This window comes from Populus nigra, chromosome 18 (genome assembly GCF_951802175.1).
Source record: "Populus nigra chromosome 18, ddPopNigr1.1, whole genome shotgun sequence".
NCBI lineage: Eukaryota > Viridiplantae > Streptophyta > Magnoliopsida > Malpighiales > Salicaceae > Populus > Populus nigra.
In genome coordinates, this window is record NC_084869.1 from 11882489 (window position 1) to 11903624 (window position 21136).

Consider the following 21136-nt stretch of genomic DNA (forward strand, 5'->3'; position numbering starts at 1 on the left):
GGTCACGAGTTCGAATCTCACCATCCCTATTTATTTGATAAAAATTAAACACAAGGTAATGTGGGCCTGTGCGAGTCTCATTATCAAAAAGCTTTCACTTGAGGAGATGTGTTAGAAAATAATATAAATCATATCCTAAAATCTCACCTAATAGCTTAAACTATTGGGTTGAAATGATTGTTTGACACAAATGGTGTGTATTTGATAAAAAGATACATATTATATTCACAAAATATTTTTCCATTAAAATGGCCTTCAAATGCAAATAATTGTTTTTTTTTTTAATTTCAACTAAAATCAAATCCTTTGGTTTTTCAGTACAGCAAACTCTTCAACGAAGGCACATCTTTTTTAGGCAGAACAGGCCCAGATCCAAAATGTTTTTGAGCCGAGCAGGCCTAGAAGAAGAATACTGCATGGAGGAGTCCATTTCACATCTAGAAGCATGTCTTTCTTTTATGCATCAGACCAAGACATAATCTTAGCAATCTTGTATTTTAGAACCCATTTGACTACGTGGTAGCGTCTATATTTTCTGTGGCTAAATTGTATAAGTTATTTGGTTAAGTAATAACTATTTATTACTGTACATGGAGCTCATACAATACTACGTTTGAAACACAGGAACAAAGAAAGCAACTAGGAGGTGCTTTCTCCACGTTGCAAGAAAAGAACCATGTTTCACTGTTCAGCGAACAGTGAATGCATGATTCTACTGTTTATTGAACAATTTTTTTTTTAATAATCAGTGCAGTTAAATAATTTCATTCGTACTGAACATGAACAATAATTTTTTTTATTTTTTTAAAAAATTACTTTAAGATGCATTACATTTACTTGTATTATAATCTCAATTTTATTCCTGATAATATTTTACCTAATTTTATAGTTTTTATCGGATGAATTTTGTACGTAATGGAATTGTAGATAGTTTAATGAAACAATAATTTTTTTATATATAAAGTATGATTTATTTCACGATATAATAATAATAGTTAACTCCATAATATTTAAATTAAAAACCATCACTATTAATATATATTTTGTAAAATTATTTTATAACCTCAATTTTAAAAGCATTTTTAACCAAACACATTAAACTACTTTTTCTTCAACCTCAATTTCAACCACAGTTTTAACCAAACACCTATTTTTTCAAATCAATCTCAACTAAAAATACTTTTTATAAAACAATTTTTTTTAAACCACAACTACAACAACTACTATACCAAACACACTTATTAATGTCACATCAGAACAGGCAGCAAGACATTGCTTTGCTCATAGAATCCTGCTCGCTACTGTGTAGGCTTCTTTGCCAGAAGTTCTGCTGTTTCATTTCCAGAAACCTAACGAAAATACTTGTCTTTTTATATGCAAATTTTCCGAGAAAAGGATGAATTTAAAACAGAAAAGATGCAATCTCTAACCACTTGTATTATTTTTACGTTTTTTTTATAAAACCTTTCTGCTTCATCCACCGCAGTTTCATTGCCCTGCCACAATAACTGCCGCACAACAATAATGTCAGGATACAAAAGATGTTGATTAAAAAGCTTTCAGTGATGCCGCCTTCTGGGGCGGATGATAAGTGTTGGTGGATCTGGTATACTGTCATTTGGCCCAAGATTATCGATAGGTGGGTGTTGCTTGTGGTGATCGGTGACTGATTGGTACGTCATTGCTAATGCTAGAGCCTGCGAGAGCAGAACAGATACAAATAACTAATTGGTTCATTAACGATGTTAAATGATGCAACTTTCAATCACAAAAGAGCTGTAAATGTGCAAAATAATCAAGGAGCTTACAATGTGTTCATGGTTAGGACGAGCGTAGATGCCAGTGGTGATGGTGGTTCTTCTCTGAGTACCCTCTGAAGGTGGGCTGGCTATACTTTTAAAGCCAGTTGGAACAGCAATTACTGGAAGACCAAAAATATTTCCCAGGCAAACTTTCTCTCAGTCAGTTGCATTACCAATTAATGAACGCATCGACAGTGAAACTTTCTTTCACTTCTCGAATTAATTTTCCCCGAGCCCTCTGTGCCTGTGGAGAAGATCATCTAAATCTGAATATATGGCATATCTCAAAATAAGTATTAGGTTGAATCTTGCCAACATTCTCCACATTGAGCAATGTTCTCAGCATTGCTCATAACGACTGTTACTGGCCTATATATGCTACGAATTCTGATGCATTGCAGAACTTACCAAAGGCCCATGGAAGGACTGCACCACAGCCATTTGCTTTGTCATGCCATGGACCAACCTTTTATACAATCACGGCAAATTATCTAGCCCCTTAGGTCTCTATTTATCATACAAATGACCAGATTCCAGATTTAACATATATAGTTCTCTTTTTCAAAGAGAACTACAAAAATTGACTCCATTTTAAAATCATATGGTAGAATGGTAGATAGCACACCTGCACATAATCAACTGCTGGAATCACGCGTGCATGGAGCAATTCGGTTGGCCATTGGTCTTGAGCTTCTTCATAAAGGTCATCTTGTCTGGCGCGTTGCCACTCATCAAAGTGAGCCAACATCCCAACGTCCATGGTGAAATTTAAGATACCTTGAACAGAGTCGACGGTGTAGTTCAATTTAAAAGGAACCACATTCACGCCCTTTGATATGAGAACATGAACAACCTGGCATCCACATCCCAATGAATTAGTTCAACTTTATGATCTGCAAGAACTCAATCTCAGATTTGCCAGTCAGTAAATTCAACAGAAAGCAGCTTATCTCGTAAGAATTTCATGATCTGCTTATGGCTGGTGTTATCTGTCTTTGATTTTCCTTTTCTTTTATGCCCCTGGATTCAGTAATGCGATATTTAAAATGAGGAAATAGGTGTGCTAACCTCCATTTCGGCATCATCTGTATATCCAACAGTAAGCCTTTTAATGTCAACAGAAAATGGATCATCAAGGGGAACATCTCTTGATGAGAGATCACCAGGATCCTTTCCTCGAATGGCATCCAGAACAAGTGCACAGTCTGCAGCATTTCTGCTCCGAGCTTATCCTGCAAAACAAGTGTGATTTAGATTCCACAGGCATTATAGTAACTTTAATTCAAATAAAATTACAAGCTACCAACAGGAATTAAAAAAACAAAGATTAAATAAAATTAACACTGTAAACTTTAGTTCATAGCAAAATAAGAAAGAAAGTTTGGACTTATATTGATACCATTATAATATAAGAAAAAAAGAGGGACATTTATGTAAAAAGGTGATGGACATGCTCGTTTGTTGTATATGACTTTGGCAGCGCAGGTCTAAACATTCTGACCGTTTCTTTATTGTTGATATTAAATATCATAGTTATTAAAAAGGTGATGGACATGCTTACACGTGGTATTTGTGAAGGAGATATTTTTATTTTTAAAGATTTTAAAAGTGTATTTTATTTGAAAAATATTAAATTAATGATTTTTATTTTTTTATGATGATTTTTATATGCTGATTTTAAAAATAAAAAAATCTAAAAAAATTACTTTGAAAAGTACCTTACATACCTAACACTATAGTGTTGTTAAATATTTTAATTGTATATTTGATATTAGATAAGTTGATCCAATGATAATTTATTTAGATATGTTAGGTTTTATTTTGAGCTGTTCTGGATAATGATTTAGATATTTTTTGGTATTGTGTTTTCACTTGTATTTAAATGTATTTTAAAAATAATTTTGATATGAAAAGCATTAAATTGATAATTTTTAGTTTTTTATGATTTAAATATCCTAATATAAAAAATAAAATAAAATTTAAAAATATTTTAATATATTTTAAAGTAAAAATACTTTTAAAAAATACATAGCACTACAATGCTAAATACACACTTATTAAAACTTAGATAATCTAACAGATTGGTTTATAACCTAGTTGATCCAATTAGGTTAATTTTGATACATTTTTTTAAAAAATTTTTATTCAAACCAATGTTATTTTATTTTGTATTTTATTTAAAATAACATTATTTTAAAAATAACCATGGTTTTCGATGTGATTAGAGATTTACACAAGTTAGTAATTAGAATTTATTTGACAAATTATAATTAGTATAATTGCTTGTCTAATTTTAAGGGATTAGTCAAACAATAAAGAAAGTTTTTTTTTCCCTTTTACCTTTGAGTTTAAACTTTGGGTTAGTTAATTTTTTAAAATGTATTAAATTAATAAGAGAGGAATTGTGTTTTTTTTTTAAATTTAAATTTTTTTGTTTAAAATTAATTTTTTATATTTTTAAATTATTTTAATACTGTGAGGTTAAAAATAATTTTATAAAAATCTATTATTTTAATATATTTTTAATTAAAAATCACTTTAGAAACAATTATTTTTTTTTCGGAGAAAAAAAAACTCTGACCTTTACAATACTTTTACGAAAAAAAAGTCCAAATAGAAAAGGTTTACTAAATTCTCTTTGCACCATCCATTCTTCAATCCGTTGACCTCGACTACAAGAATATTTAATCCACCGTCTTTTTGAATACTTTTCTGATACACATGCACGTACCCGATTTTTTGCAACACGAGCTGCCCAGATCCCGATTCCATCCAGCTACAGTCATGACTCTTTTTACCCTTTCAACTGGACCCACCCACAACTAGATAGAGCAGAGGAGAGGAACTCACCCTCTCCACTCACCACCTTCAGCATTTCAGCGACCGCTCGCTCTGTCTTCTCTTCGAAGGTAATAATAATTCTCTCTCAATTTCCAATTACTTCTTGAGTTCCATCTTTTAGGGATTTATAGAGTTCGATCTTGCTAATTTCTGACTCTGAATTTATGTTTTTTTAACTTGGGATCTTAAGGTTATTGTCGGTGCTATGATTTCTTGTACACAAGTGTGTTGTCTACAAGATGCTTGATAATATGATAGAAATTTCATGCTCTGTATTTTGCTTGATTTTTGACAGAATCAAGTGCTCATATAATAATGCTTAAGGTCCCAGATCACCAGGTTGCGGGTCACCAAGGTAGTCATGGCCAGCCTGGTCCCCTCATTGATGATTCAGGGCGTTTCTACAAGCCTCTTCAGGACGATGACCGGGGCGCGATAGAGGCTGCGTTTTATACCTCCTTTTCGTCGAACACGAGGGTTCCAGATCACATCCGAAGATTCTTTCCTGTTTTTCACGGGACTCAGCTAATAGAGGCATCTGATGGGTCTGGCCAGCGGCCGCACCTTGTTTTGGAGGATGTTGTCTCTGGTCGTTCGCATCCCTCGGTTATGGATGTTAAGATTGGTTCTAGAACTTGGTACCCTGAAGCTTCTGAGGATTACATCCAGCGATGCTTTGAGAAAGATAGGAAATTTAGTAGTTTGTGTTTGGGGTTTAGGATTTCTGGGTTGCAGTTATATGGAAGTGAAGAGTCTGAGTTGTGGAAGCCGGAGAGAAAACTTGTTCAGAATCTTAGCGCGGATGGGGTTAGAGTGGTGCTGAAGAAGTTTGTTTCTTCCAATTCGCCAATTGATCCAAATTTGAACCCTGATTTTGCTTTTGCGTCAAGCGTTTATGGTGGTTCTTCTGGGATTTTGGCTCAATTATTGGAGCTAAAGTCATGGTTTGAGGATCAAACGATGTACCATTTGAATTCTTGTTCCGTTCTCATGGTGTATGAAAAAAAGAAAGTGCTAAAAGGAGGGAGTTCAGATGCTGAAGTTAAACTTATTGACTTCGCTCATGTCACAGAAGGCAACGGCATCATTGATCATAATTTCGTGGGTGGGCTCTGCTCTTTGATAAAGTTCATCTCAGAGATTCTTACCAGTCCCGATGAGTGCACAACTAAAGTATGTTTGCAGAACTCTGACAACAAAAATGAGATTCTTACCAGTTCCAATGAGTGCACAACCAAAGTTTGTTTGTAGGACGAGAACAACAATTGAATCCATTGAAGGAATGTAGTATTTCCAATGTTATAATGGTCAGGCTAGTTGACGTTTATGAAACTGTTTTAATGAATTTGCACAACTTATTGAAGAATTTTCTTCCCTGCCACCATTCTACTTTTGGCTTGGGAAAGAAAATCAACGACTGTAGACCCTATTGAATTTTTATTTCCCCACTATCCGATCTTCTCACTTCGTTATTTTGCTAGTTCGATTCTTCTGGCTGGCCAAAGATTTTCTCTAGTTCTTGCTGTGTAGGACAGGATATCCATTCCATTATTGCTGTACATGTTGTAACGTAGTTCTAGGTGATGGGAAGAAAGATTATTTGCTTGAAAAGAAAGGGGAGGGCATTGAAGGAGATGGCCCATGGCGACTAGTGAATTGGCGCGTTTGAGTTGGAGAGGCCCATGGCTATGTTGAACAGCGTGCATATTTATATAGGAAAAGAACGGAGGAGTGTTTGAACTAGCATTTTAGCTCCTGGTAATTGATAGTGCATCTTTTTGGAATTAAACTAGCGAAAATTGCCAGCTTATTTAATCACAATTTGCTGTCAAAATCCCAAGGTCATGGGTTGCATTCAGTAGAGCTACTTTGCTTTCCTGCAATGGCAAGAAAGGTTGCTTACACAGGAAATTCAAATAATTACGTAGTTATTTGTTAGTGACTCGGAGATTAAACAGAAGTAACAGTGGGGAACCATCTTGGTTTGTATATTAAGATTTCAGGAAATCCAGCTGACTTCAGCTAATCTTTCTTCTAAGCAATGCTCTTCTTACAGGATAATCCATTTGAGATCCAGAAGTGAACTCCAAGCCTCGAAAAAATGACTTGTATTTCTTGCAACCTCTAAAAACTGCGTATAAAACAAAGAAAAACATTCACCAACTCCACAAAAAGAAACCAGGATGAAATTCACACTTTTCTTCTGCATTTTCCTGTGCCCTTGCATCACTATCTGCTTGGCAGACAGCGATAATCTTCAGGATACTTGCCCAACAGCTACTATAGGCATGCAAACTGTCTTCATCAATGGCTTCCCTTGCAAGAACCCAAACAGCATCGTTGCTTCAGATTTCAAGTCATCAAAACTGAGTCATCCTGGTGACACAGGCACATTCTTCCGTTCATCACTTACCCTTGAAATGGCTGCGGATTTCCCAGGTCTCAACACTCTCGGCCTCTCAATAGCCAGGACTGACCTTGAAGTTGATGGTTTGACCATACCTCATTCCCATCCAAGAGCATCCGAGATATTCTTCGTTAACACAGGTGTGGTGTTTGCTGGCTTTTTCGACACTCAAAGCAAACTATTCTCAAAAACTCTCAAGCCAGGAGAAGTTTTTGTGGTTCCTCAAGGTCTGCTCCACTTTTTCATCAATAATGGCGATGAGGCTGCAGTTATTTTCTCTGTACTTAATAGCCAGAACCCAGGGGTGGTAAAGATTGCCGGTGCAGCATTTGAGCTTGATGATGAGGAAATGGTAGATAAACTAGTAAGGAAAATAAAATCTGCTGCTGCCTTGGAGGTCAAAGCATCTGGCATTCAGAATGTGACTTCGACTGACTTTTAACATATTCACAGTCAGTAATCAGAACATTGTAAGTCATTACATGACATGTGAGCTAAGTATATACCTATTTCTGTGTGTTTTCTATAGTTAAAAGCACACTATTTGCTCAAGAATATTAGCTATGCAGCCGCAAATTATTTGATTAGAAATCAAAGAACAAAGGGAGACAAAATTTAACGAGTCTAAAACAAGAACCCTAACATTTTTTTTTATTCAATAATTATTATCCAATTGTCATAAAAAAGATAACCAACCTTTACAAAAAAAGAAAATCAACGTGCATGAGAAATAAAACAAAATCTAAAATTAAAGCTGGGAATCCAAAATTAAAGAGGAAAATAACAAAACTAACCAAATCAGTATCTCTTGGATTCTTTCTGAAAAGCTTTTCCGAACCTGAGCTAAAAAAGCAAGCTGAACCTCTATAAAACAAATCCTACAGATCATTTTTGTTAAATAAACCGTTTAGCGTGGCTATATACTATTTCTTGAACTTGAACCTATCCATCTGGTTCATAAACATCTGCAATAAATCCGCATCCAAATATTCAAAATTGCCTACATCACTTTGCTGAATTTGTTATACAGTGATCTATAACCAAAATCTTGTTTGGAATTCATTCTGAGAAATACTATATAAGTAAAAAAAAAAAATTGTATACCTTTTTCTTTGATGTTAAAAATATCAAAATATCCCGGAACTAAATTTTATACACAAATAAATCACTAAAAAAAGATCATAAACAACATTCTCAGAGATCACTTGCAACCTTTTGGTCTATTGTTACTCGTGTCTAGAAGTTTTTGAAGTTGCTGAAGATGATGATGATATATTCAAGATCATACAAAGCATTGTGATCAACTCTGGACCGACCTACAAGGTCACCAGCTCTAGAAGCCACCCATAATCAAGAGATACAGCTTGAGGCTGCAATGGAGGATGACAGAGGTCGATCTACTGCAGATACTTTCAATAATATTAAGAAGATGGAGCTTGGGGCATCGACAATTGTAACCTCTGGAATTGAACTATCACAAGTTCAAGAGCTGCAGCAGATGACTGAGAAATAGATTCTTTTGATTGCTTTGTATTTTAGTTTTCAATGATAATTGAAAATCATTTCTCATACCTTTTCTCTGCAAGATATATTCAAAACACAATTGAGAATTACCACTCAAAAAAAATCTCTGCAAAATCATTCCAGCCCACCAATGCAATAGACCAAAGCTTGACTTCAAGCAAGTTAATGAAGCCCAACTTCTAGAGGCTCTAAAGGAAACATAAATGAAAAATAAGGCTCCATTCTTACTGTGGGAGAGCATGGTTATTCTTGTGGAAGAGGCTGATATTCTAACACCCTTCAATTATATAATAACATACTACTAGATGCCGGGACCGTCTACTCTATTTTTCTCATTAAATATTCTAACACCCTTTAATTTTTAATTCAAAACAACACCATTTTGAAAAAAAAAAAAAAACAATTGACCCTATCAACTCTTTAACCCGTGAATTGACCTGCTTAACATGAGTCAGGCTGAGTTTGATGACTATGGAGGCTAAAAATAAGAAGCAACTTAAGGTTCTCCTATACGCTCAGGCTCCATTTCGCCAATATCCTACAATATACTGCGTGTATTTTATGGCTTCTTAATTAAATTTTCGTTCTATGATCCAAGCTGTCAGAACTCATGAACGTATTTCTTTGTGTGCTGGTATAGAACATACATACCTTCTCAGTTTCATCTCTTCTCGAAAGTTAATACGAATGTTTATGATATAGTACTAATTATTATTCCTTGATTGTTTTGGGAGATGACAGGAGCCTCACTCCCAAATCTTTGCTGGTGTATACAGAATCCAGGTAAGGTATTGGACATGTGTATTTGATTATGCTTTAAAATATCCAGGACGTTGATGGGATAGTTCAATTCTGGACGAGAGAGCAAGAAAATATCATAAACCTGGTTTGGGTTATTAGTCAGTACGATTAACTTGGATTAATAAAAATGATGTTATTATATATATATATATATATATATATATATATATTTTTATTTATAAAAGTTAAATCGAGTTTTGACATGGTCAAGGTTAACCCACGAGCAACTAGATTAAACTGGGTCAATTCCAAGTTAAATTTTTCTTATACCTGGTTTGAGCCAAGAGATAAATTAGCCGAGTTTCAAATTAAGCCATGGAAAATATAATGATTGAACAACAAGAAAACTAATCATTCAAAGAAGTTATTAGTCAGAAATGGCTGGTATCATTACATACTACTCATCAATCTTATTAAAATACGTTCACTCTTCTATCCAAAAAAAAAGAAGAAGCTCACATTTATTTCCCTTGTGTAGAGATAGGTTAGTAATGAGCATGACGCAATTTTCTTATATTTCCCAACTTTTATGGTGGGTGCTCCTCCATCAACCAAGGCACTATCTGTATATATCGATATTCTATTAATGATTCTAGAGCAGACTTGATAAAGAAAGCATTATGACAAACATTATGGTCAAATTGCAGGTGGGCCAAAATCTTTGGCCCTGATGGATACTGCGATCAGAGTGGATCGAGCTCGAGAGGACTAGTCTTGGGTGTTTCTGCTCTTGTTTGTCCATCGAAGCTTGGTTAGAAGTTTTCTTTGTGAAAATCAAACTTGGTACTGGTCTTGTGAGAGAAATCCAAGGCTAGTTGGCGCAGCTCTTTTGTCAATGCTGGAGCCCCGCAATAAAACACTCCTGCAATTGTGAATACACACAGATATCTCAATTTTCATTTCTAGAAGAGATGAATAATGCATGGCATGGATCCTGTGAGAAGGATTTCATTTGTTATCCTCAGCAAAAACAATAATCTGTCCATATCTTTCTTTTGTGGTATCAGTATCTCTCAACTTTCTAACCTGGACCCAGTAAAAGCACCTGCTTTCACATTAATAAACCTTTTTCATCTTCTTTTTGAGGAAGTGACAGTGTAAAGAAAGATTACTTTTCAAGCACAAAGAAGATTTTTCCTCTTAAGAGCAAAGGACTCAAATATGCAAAAACTCTGAATTAGTTCAAGGAATATGGAAGATTCAGAGCTAGATCTTGGCAAAAACAACACACAATAAACTATAGGATAGGAGAGGTGCTCTTACCAACTCTAGAATCAGGGTGGTTAAGCGCTGTGCGCTTGTAGACATTACGCCAATTAGGCTTGGCGAAGTGAGACTTGACTCGCGTGCCAGAGACGATGTCCACACCATTCTTGGCGTGATTTATGGATTGAAGCATGGCAATCAGAGCAGACCTTGCGTCACCCTCTTCATAAACACTGGTACAATAGTTGTGAAGCTCTATAACATGGTTATGGTCTAGTTCAGCCACTTCATTCATCACCCCTTTAAACCAGTCAAAGGATCCTTGCTCTCTTGTCACCCAATAGAAGTATGCTCGCCTCGTCTTGAAGTTTTCTTTTCTTTTTTGTGTATAAGGACTTGGGATTTTAGTTGATGGGCTATTGCCTATTCCACCAGCACCATTTTCTACTGCATTTTCTTCTTCCTCCATCGTCCTAATGTTACTCACTATGTCCTTCACAATGCTGATCATTGGGGTTGCTCCAATTCCTAGACCAACAAGCAATACCACCTCATATTTCTTGTAGTCCTGTGCTGGTGCCCCATATGGACCGTCAATCAAGACTCTTGGCAAACTGTTCATGGGATAAAAAATCAATACATCACTATGCACAACCTAAAGGAGAAACATTTTTTTCAAGGCAGACATCATTTTTGCTAGAGAATAGCCACACGATAAAGTAAAATTTGCAGTCCATGCTTGCACATCCACATCTTGTGGGTGGACATTAATCACATGTCTTTTTCAATGATGTGACAAGCTGTCCTTGGTGACAAGATTCATCTCAACTGTAATTATCCACTCAGCGTACAATAATAATGTTTAATCACTTGGATTTTGGACGCGCAGAATCTTTGAAAACACAGTTGGCTGGCTGTTCGTAGCTGGGCTAATTAAGTGCATGGACAAGTATTTTTCAGACTTGAATTTGTTGAATAACCTAGTAAACTTGCTCTCTCTTTTGTCAATGATAATGCTAATATATTATCTTGTATTCTGGCGTGGTAAAGACTAATGATGCAAGAGATAACTCTGAAATGGACAGCATCCCATACTTTCAATCCGAAGCAGGATTGGAGGTACAAATAATAGAAAAGCTAAAGGAAAACATATTCCAAGTGAAACCAACCATGATTGGTCTGGTGGTCCTCTCATTTACTTGGTTGTTTTCCTTCCACTGATGCCTTTTGCAAGTTATGCAACAAAAAGTAGACTATAACTGTACTCCATTGCTCTATATTTATGAAAGTAAGGTAGATCATCTAGCAGCCCTTGATAGTTGATAGAGTGCTTGGATGAGACTAAAGGCCATACCAGCAAGTAGCCAACACACACAGAAAGTGATGCAAGCACTTGCTTTACTAGGGTAGGTAAGCAGCACTGAGGTTGTCGTATCCCACCACCTAATATTCGCTCTGGAATGAGATGTTTGACCTAATGTAATGCTTGTCAAGTATATATGCATACCAAGATCTCCTAGCCCTCTACAGGGATTCCTTTCTTTGAAATGGTTATAATATTATCATTCATGAACCTGCGTTAATATTTTTCTTTTCCCAGTATTTATACGTGAGTAGAAAATATCATTTCTTCGGTTAAAAATTAAAGCTTACTTTGGGTTGTGTCCTTGGAAGCAATCAGCTCTCAGAAGTCCACTCTTCCCATCAGGAGGTGGCTGACATACCTGACAAAATTAAGAAATGCACCAGGCAATTAGCCACAATTAGCGGCACTGAAAGTTCAGTGGAAACATATGGTTAAAAAAAAAGTCAGCGAGAAGATTAATTTGCATCTACTTTTTTTGCAGTATCTTTTAGAATCTTGGAATGAACAAGATACTATGTAGTATAGCTTTGTTATCTAGAAGAATGACAGATGCACTCGTCAGAAAACAAACCTCTGAGAACACTGTTCGAAGCTGCCTTGTCCAATCACCGAGAGTTCTAATGTGAACACTGAGGTAGTCATCTCCAGGGGCTGAAGTAATAGAAAATGGGTGCCTGTAGACATGTGATTTCCCATAAGTAAAGCAATGACAACAACATTCTTTGAAGTGTTTACAAATGGACAGCATATGGAGTGGCAATAATTTGAAGTCACCAACCATTCAAATGGAGAGACAGCAGCGCAGTTGACAAACATGTATTGCCCACTCTTGTATCTAAATCCATGAGGCTTTGACATGTGCAATGCCAAGACATTTCCAGGGTAAAGTGCCACCTTCAGAACCACCAGAAGAACATTAGCACAGCTTCTAAGATTCTTTTAGAAACACAAGTTTGCGTTGAAATGGTTAAAATCAATTACTTTTTGTATGGTAACAGCCTTAATGCTAGATCTCAGTGCTCTAATCAATCTTTCACTGCCGTAAAGTATCACAGGAACTGCCAAGTACATCCAGGTCTGCCAATGGAGTTGGAGGTTTAAGGGCGGGCTAATTTCAATGTAGTGAAAAAGAATGTATGACAACTGAGAGGTACATACCGTCTTCTTATACCATTTATGAGTCAGGTAGAGGTAATAACCATGGGCGACGAGCAGGGTGTAGACGATGACGAAGAGATGGTGAGAATACCAAAATGCATTAAAACCAGTGAGTTTCTTGAGCCATGTTGGCAAATTGAGCTTATTACGTCTGAACCAAGGGGTGGCTAGGGTGAAGGCTATGGCCATCAACACAACCATTACGATCCCGGTTACTCCTTCCTTTGACTTAACAAAATGCCAGTAACTTGAAGGTTGATCCCCGAAAAATTGCTGCATAAGCTCCCACTTTTCTTCACTTGCTTGAAGAAGACGAGGGAAGTCGCACGCTAAATGTGAAATCCCATGGATACCAACTCCCACTGCAATCCCCACTGCTATCACCTAAACATGAACACCACCATTAGCTTTTTTTGCTTCCAATGTAGTAGAGATAAAGTGTAGATGCTAGATAGTACCTTGTGGAAATTGAGATTGTCGTCAAAAGGTACCACAACGCCTAGTTTGGTCTTGTTCCTGAGCCAGGTGAGGGTGTTTCGGCAGACAGGTAGTAAAATTAGAGCCATATTCAGTTTGAGTGTCTCTGCTGCTCCCTTGGCCATGCATACACAATGGCCCATTACCTCATATGCCTCTCTTCGTCGATATTGTATATACTTGTATGTAAATAAGCTAGCCATGACAACAATCCATAGAGCCATTACCCAAACTCTCTGCCAGTTGTCTAATAAGAAATATTTTGTGCTTCTACACCATCTGTGTAATGGGTTGCTATCCAATGTAGGCTTAAGCTTCTGGCTTAGCATATGGCTCAGGTTTCGGCTTTCTCCTCTTACAGACTGGTTTGATCCTTGCAATAGAAGCATTTCCAGGTTCTCTATCTGTTTTTTTTTTTGGAACAAGAATTATGCATAATTAATGACAGTATCAACAGTCTGCATAGCAGACCCTCAACACATTAATAATGATTTCAACTTGTGGCTTATTACCAAGATGTATCCATGATTTTCTGGATCCAATTCTTCCATGATCAATGCTGCATATTCCTCAGCTTGCTTCTGGATATTTGACAGTTTATTTGCAGAAGCACTAAGGGTGATGATCTGCATATATAAAATTCCAAATTATCTTAGTCCAAATCTTTTTCTGACATAAAGCACATGCTTTGATTCAAGACAAAAGAGTAAAACCAAAGAATTGTTTTGTAAGGCATTCAAAAGACGGTACCTCTCTGACTTCCTCTTCTGTGATTCTACCATCAGCATCTTTATCCACCCTGCATTTAACATCACTTGGCATAAGTTTCAGCTTGAAAATCAATACAAGGTGAAGGACTTTTCATTAAAATGAAAGACAATCTCTGATCATTTACATGTCAAAGAAAGTTTGGAGCCTGGAGTCAAAACTTTGATTGGAAATCTGATCCCAGAATTCCCTCAGCTCAGCTTTACTGATCGAGTCGCAGTGCATATTCCGTTTCCTAGCCAGCGCATTAAACAACTCTCCTGCAAAGTCTTTTGACTCCTTCATTCCTGCCATTGCACAAATTTACACAGATTCTTCAAAAATCGAGACTAACTACATGAAATTACATGTAATCCAAACATTAACATATATACAAGGGAGAAGGATTCACAAAGAATTACCTATACATTCACAGAATCGTGCACGAGGAAGCAAGCCATCAGTAGAAGCAGTAATTTCATCGAATCGCTTCTCCACAGCAGCCCATCCTGCCCCGCCATCAGTCTTGCTGATAAACTTTAGTCCTTTTAAAGCATGAGCCGCTGCAGATTTACTCCTGTCGAGGCGACCAGGAGGAGGCCTCTTCGAGAATGAAGCCAACCGCTTTATTTCATGAGAAACCTGTCTAATTCTTGCTGAAGCAGTTCTCACAACATTGGAAGCAGATCTTTTCTCTAGACCTTTGGCAAGTAATGCCATCTCAGGATCTTCCTCAACACCGTTCGCAGCTTTAACACTGTGTACAGCCACGGAATCATTTCGGACATCAAGGGTGATCTCCACGTATTGTTCATCTTTGGATGTGGTCGTGCCTGGTATGTTAAACCTTGCACTCTTTCTTCCCGGTCTTTTATTAAGAGGTCCACTCAATGGACCGCTGTAAGCTAACCTTTCGCTCCCTGACATCTCTGAATCAGATTGATGATCTTCTCTACCCATATCTTGCATCTTAGAGACAGATTTAAACAAGTTAAATTGTTTCAAGCTCTCTTGATGTATTCAGCTCTAGACTCACCAGAATTCTAACACTGCGAAGGATGTCTAGAGTATGTGACAGTTTTACAGAAGCAACAAAAACAAAAAACAACTGCTTTAAAGCTGAATTCTGGCGGATTGCTGTAAAGAAAGAACGTGGAGACACAGAGAGGGATTTTTTTCCCACCCTCTCTGAGTGTTGGGTCTGCTAACTTCTGTCCTAAAGTGAGCCATTACCCGTTATATAAATATCACTTGTAGAAGTTGTATGTCACTGTTGACAGAAAGACAGGTATATGAATATACAAAAAACCTATTATGTCAGGTAATGACGTTTAGATAACATAATCATTGTTCTGAGGAAAGAAACTTCACAATAATCGCATTGAAAAGAAATGAACTTAATGAAACTGATGAACGAGTTATATGTTAAAATTTTTGGAGAAAATTTTTATTATAAAAAAATGGAAATACAATTAAAATATTCAATTTTTATTTTGCATGTCTTCACTTACTAAAATGCTATTAAAACATTTTATACTGAACTGAATTGAAAAAAAATAAACTAAAAAATATTCCCTTCAAATAAAAATAAAATAAAATAAATTGGAGCAAGAAAATAAAAGTAAAAATATATATATTTCCTAAAATAAGCTATTGCATCAGTTTTCCTAGATAAGAAGAAGCTCATCTAGCCCCACAAACAAGATTTCAAATGACAAAAAAAATGCAAACAAAAACAATACATCAGTTTCTAGACGTTATTTTGTTTTAAAAGGAACCTCCTTATGCATTGCTTTCTACACAAACACGTTCTATTCTGCAACTTTTTCTAGTTATGGTGGTTCTGTAACATAATAAAATAAAATAATGATAAAAAATCATTGGACTTTGATACCAATTAACATAGATGTGAGCGAAGAATAACAAAGTTTACTACATGTGAAGACCCTCAAAAAGATCAAAGACACTAAAATTATGGGGAGACAACCATAATATATATATATAAAATTCATTTATGTCTGTATTTTTCAAAAGGCTATTACAACCATATAGAAAAAACTAGAAAACCCTAATAATATCGAATAGAAAAAATTTTCTCTTCAAATAAAAAAAAACTAAAAAAACATCATAATAAAGAATAGAAAAACAAAAACAAAAAAATGTATATTTTCTTAAAAAAGCTATTGCATCAATCTTCTCAAGTTGGAAGGAATTTGCCCCCGAGTTCACTCTTTTGTTAAAAACTATCCTTCATTATGAACATCATTTTATACATGAACCACCTCATCAAAAGTCTTTATCATCTTTGTATGAGTCACCTTATCATGGGTTTCTAATACAACACATATGTATAAATCATTTCATTGTGTGTCTTACTAATAGGATTTCAAATGACAACAATTGATGTAAAAAAAAAAAAAAAAAACAACACAACAGTTCCTAAAAGTTTGTTTTCCTGAGAGGGAACATCCACACCCCCTCCTGCACAAGTACATTATGTGATTACTTTAATACAATTATATTTTTATTTTTTATAAAATAATATAATTACTTTAATACCCTTAAAACAAGACCAATTAAACTCTCATCTAATGATTTTTTTTTTATCATTTTACTTTGTTTTCATTATAAACTTCAAGGGTATTAGGAATAGTATTGTAAATTGTATTTATTAAATATAATTAAAAAAATCATGTTGGCACATGCGATGCACGCACCAACATATGGGCTGCCTCCATGCCATTCAGGCAGCGTGTAAGAGGCTATCCAACCATCAAATATTGTTTTTCTGAACAAAGTTTGAAAGATCTTAGCGTTTTCGACTCGATGAAATAGTATATGATGGTTTGACGCAAGCATGTTCTCAATAAAAAAAACTTTACCCTCTTGCTATGAGTTCCTGTAGTCTCCCTGTGCTTAGAATGGAAAAAACGTGTAAGGAAATTAATTAATCTTTGTTTTCTTGATACAACTAATTGCAAATTCTTGCATTATTAACCTGATGAAAAAGGTGGCTGTCATGTAGTAATAAAGTCACACGCACAATCCTCAAACCCCTTGGATTCCTTTTTTAACAGTATCCTTCCTTCTATGTTAAGGGAAGAAAAATTTGGAGACTCCAACACGATACATCTCACCTGTTTTGCTTCTTGCAAGAGTACCACCCGACAAAATAATTCATGTATGGTAAGGAAAATTATAGGTTTTAAATAGAAAAAAATTCTAAAAACAAGAAGAAACTGGGGTTTTAAGCAGTCCTAAACCCAGCCTATATTTAATTTAACTATATATTAGTGCTATTAAACATGAGCCGGGTGTGTTACAAAAAACTGGAATGATTTTTTTAAAAAAATTTAAAATAAAGTTTTTTTATTGACTCGGATCAACACTTGGTTTTATAACTTTGTAATATATATTCCTGATCGGTGGCTTCTGCAAATTTACATGTGCTAAGAACCGAGTAAAAAACATTCCACTCGATGCACAAGCAGAGGAATGGCCACCACTTCCTAACCGCGTGTGAGTGTTAAAGATGGTCAAAAATTGTGTCTTCAATGTGGTTAAAAACATACACAGCAAGCATAGTAAGACCATTATTTTCTTTCCATGGCTTTGACAGCAAAGTTGATGGAGACCATTTTCCTTCAAAATTATTTCTTCAAGGCCACATATCGCTATCATTTCCCCTTGGATGTTAGCAAGGACCATCTCATTGTCCACATGGATTCTAGAGGGCTACCTGCTTATTTCACATAGATTGGTCGGAAAATACGGTGATTGTTGTTATCAGTCGAACTTGGTTGGCGCCATCAAGTTGGATCACTAAACTAAAAATGAACCTGCAAAAAATGGAAGATTGCCACTCTAGATGTTGATGGAGAGTAGCGAAACGCGTCAGATTTGATTTTAAGCTGAGCTCTCCAGATCTGTGGAATGATGATGTGTCTGCGAGAGAATGGCAGACACTTGTTAATCATGCACTGTTCCAAGAGTTTCATTTCAAACCTTTTTAGGTATTAACCTAGCTAAACTAGGGTAAAATAGTAGATCGGCTCGTGACCAAGTTAATACAAACAAACTTGGATGATATATGATATAGTGTCAACTTTAATGATTTCTTTTAAAAGAATAAAAATAATATTATTTTTGATAAAATAATTAACTTAGGTTAACATTAACATGAAGCATGATTCAATAATCACATCCTAAACCGAGTTAAATAACAGTCGAGTTTGACGATAATAATTTTTATAAAATCCCATTTATAGCTCCCTGTGTATGTAATTAACTAAATTAATCCAATAACATACAATAATTAACACAAACACTTGTATAAATACATACAAAATGGTATAAATGGCCAAGTTCTTTCATTTGGGATTGGATATGGAATGTTATCCTTTCCCATTTCTTGAACAATGTTAATGTTCGGTCTAACAATAATAAATATTAGCTTTGGAGTTAGAAATCTTGAGAATATTTGACCTAATTAGCAAATGGATATGCTTCCTACCTTGTCATTTACAGTTCAACTCCAAGATCTGTCCATGAAATTAAGCCTATTTTCCCTATGATTTCTTTTTTTCAATCTTAATGGATGCATGAATGTTTGCCTGTTGGATCAGAGAAGAAACTCAATTTGATATGCCTGAACTGGGACAAGACAAGAATACTCTGATCATCAAATAAAATAAAAAAGGGGCGTTTATGGACGCGAGAATTGCCTTTGTCAGCAGATACATTCAAGCTAATTAAAAAACTTGGCATGAACATTTGAACAGTTCTGGTAGTAGGTGAAGACCCTCGACCGTCCATGGCGCATTACAGTAAGGAATTAAAAAAGATCCTAGCAAGGGGAAACATGCAATACAAAATTGAGTTTGACGAACACAAACGTGGATATGATTTATTGGGTTGACAAAGTGGGCAATGCCATGGTTTTTTTTCCCCCAAGAAACATCTCATTTATTCAACTTTAGACTTTTTTTTTTATTATTACTGTGGATGTTCGGGTCAGCTTGCGCACACCTCGACTAATCCTACAGGTTCTGAAGTTAGCGGCCATATAAATCTCCAGTGATCATCATATCAGCAACTATAGGGTTCGAACCTGAGATCATAGAGAGAGTAAATTTTTTGATCTTAATTTTTTACCACTAGACTACCTACTAGATAGTTAACTTTAGATTTTTGATGTATATATGTCTGTATCAAGAACATAATAATAAAAAATTACTCGTACCTAACCCTTCATGATCATGCCTATGAGATCATGGTTAAATATTAATTTGTGCCCTAAGGAATCACTATATTGCATGCATGTCTTAAATAATTGCTTGCATAGTTTAGGTAAACATTTATGAGGTAGCATGTGGCTTCTATGCCGATGCGATGCTAGAACGACGGCGACTGTTTTTCTGGGATTTAATTTTTTATTTTAGTTGCCAGGGATAATTAATATGTTAGCGTGCCGGTAAAATAAAGAGGTATTATTAAAAAATATTAATTTTTCTTGAATAACTACAATTTCTTGGACAGTTTAGAATGCTATAAATATAATAGAAAATAAAGACTTTTTATTTTTATAAATATAGACACATTATTAAATCATGATAATTTTTTTTCTCTTTCTACTATTATAATAATTGTTGTCATTGCTCCATATTCAAAATTTTCTGCTCTTATGTACTTTTCCTCATATATATATATATATATATATAAACAAAGTCTTTCCCTCACGGTATTTTTTTCAACATTGCCACACCACATTTTCTTTCCCTCCAATCTAAACAAATTCACTAGCAAATGCCAGATGTCTGAAGACTGCATTATACAGCACCATTAAAATAAATCCCATTTCGACCCAAACATAGATACTACTAAGCCCGGATTGTTTTTATGTTTTAAAAATATTTTTTAAAAAAATTTATATTTTTTACTTCAAATTAATATTTTTTTAGTATTTTCAGATAATTTTGATATATTGATGTCAAAAATAATTTTTTTAATAAGAAAATATTATTTTGATATATTTCCGAGTAAAAAACATTTTAAAAAACAATCGCAACCACACTCTCAAACACGCAGAGTAGAGTGAGGGTAATGTTTTTTTTTAAAGTATATTTTGTTGAGAAATTTATTAAAATAATATATATATTTTTTATTTTTAAAAAAATTATTTTTGATATCAATATATTAAAACGATTAAAAAACATATAAAAAATTAATTTTAAACAAAAAATAATTTAATTTTTTAAAAAACATGATTTCAATCGCGTTTCCAAACGCTAATTACATATTTAGAAGCAAACAAAATCATGTCTCTTAGTATTTGGTATCATGATTTTCAAAATTACTTTTTAATTGAAAATATATTAAAACAATATATATATATATATATATATTAAAACCATTCAAAAACACTAAAAAAAAATTCAATATTTTTTTAAACAAAAAAATAATTTAAAAAATAAAAAAACACTCCTCAACTTCACTCTCTCTAGGAGCATAAGTAACACAAATATCATGATGGTCTCAAAATTTTCGTCGAAAAGAGAACAATCGAGACAAAACAAGACGAGCAAACTCTATTAAAATTCAAGTTACACCTCTCATTTTGGCTGCTTTTTCCACCAAAATTCAGGTTTAGCAGGTGAGTTGATTTTAATTAATTAATTTTTTTTATAAAAATTTTAAAATAATTTTATTTTAATAAAAATAAACGAGTATTTTCACTAACACAGCCAATCATGTCTCTAGTCGGTTTAACAAGTTGACTCACCAAGCTATCTGGGCTGACGTGCATGA

At 34.8% G+C, this 21136-nt stretch overlaps 3 protein-coding genes and 1 pseudogene across 3 annotated transcripts; 2 read left to right on the forward strand and 2 right to left on the reverse strand.

Moving 5' to 3' along the window:
- Positions 1–1559: 1559 nt before the first annotated feature.
- Positions 1560–4588, reverse strand: LOC133678878 (uncharacterized; annotated as a pseudogene).
- Positions 4528–6123, forward strand: LOC133678753 (inositol polyphosphate multikinase alpha-like). The gene is made up of 2 exons (XM_062101241.1): positions 4528–4711; positions 4939–6123. The coding sequence occupies exon 2, from the start codon at positions 4959–4961 to the stop codon at positions 5892–5894; it is 936 nt and encodes a 311-aa protein (XP_061957225.1). The 5' UTR covers positions 4528–4711; positions 4939–4958; the 3' UTR covers positions 5895–6123.
- Positions 6124–6740: 617 nt separating this feature from the next.
- LOC133678754 (germin-like protein subfamily 3 member 4) lies at positions 6741–7605 on the forward strand. The gene has a single exon (XM_062101242.1). It carries the CDS (start codon positions 6827–6829, stop codon positions 7490–7492), a length of 666 nt encoding a protein of 221 aa, XP_061957226.1. The 5' UTR covers positions 6741–6826; the 3' UTR covers positions 7493–7605.
- A 2118-nt stretch (positions 7606–9723) lies between these two features.
- LOC133678738 (respiratory burst oxidase homolog protein C-like) lies at positions 9724–15548 on the reverse strand. Its single transcript, XM_062101220.1, has 12 exons — positions 14752–15548; positions 14478–14637; positions 14333–14381; positions 14095–14208; positions 13564–13986; positions 13106–13489; positions 12929–13024; positions 12726–12841; positions 12519–12621; positions 12235–12305; positions 10639–11195; positions 9724–10237 (listed from the first exon to the last, which is right to left on the reverse strand). Exons 1-12 carry the CDS (start codon positions 15296–15298, stop codon positions 10128–10130), a joined length of 2730 nt encoding a protein of 909 aa, XP_061957204.1. The 5' UTR covers positions 15299–15548; the 3' UTR covers positions 9724–10127.
- Between the last annotated feature and the right edge of the window lie 5588 nt (positions 15549–21136).

Excerpts from the sequence above, each read along its gene's own strand:
- LOC133678753 (XM_062101241.1), top strand. The coding sequence starts at position 4,959 with ATGCTTAAGGTCCCAGATCACCAGGTTGCGGGTCACCAAGGTAGTCAT.
- LOC133678754 (XM_062101242.1), top strand. The coding sequence starts at position 6,827 with ATGAAATTCACACTTTTCTTCTGCATTTTCCTGTGCCCTTGCATCACT.
- LOC133678738 (XM_062101220.1), bottom strand. The coding sequence starts at position 15,298 with ATGCAAGATATGGGTAGAGAAGATCATCAATCTGATTCAGAGATGTCA. Across the intron at positions 14,209-14,332 it reads CAGAAGAGGAAGTCAGAGAG|ATCATCACCCTTAGTGCTTC; the intron begins GTACCGTCTTTT and ends TTATATATGCAG. Across the intron at positions 13,987-14,094 it reads AAAATCATGGATACATCTTG|ATAGAGAACCTGGAAATGCT; the intron begins GTAATAAGCCAC and ends AAAAAAAAACAG.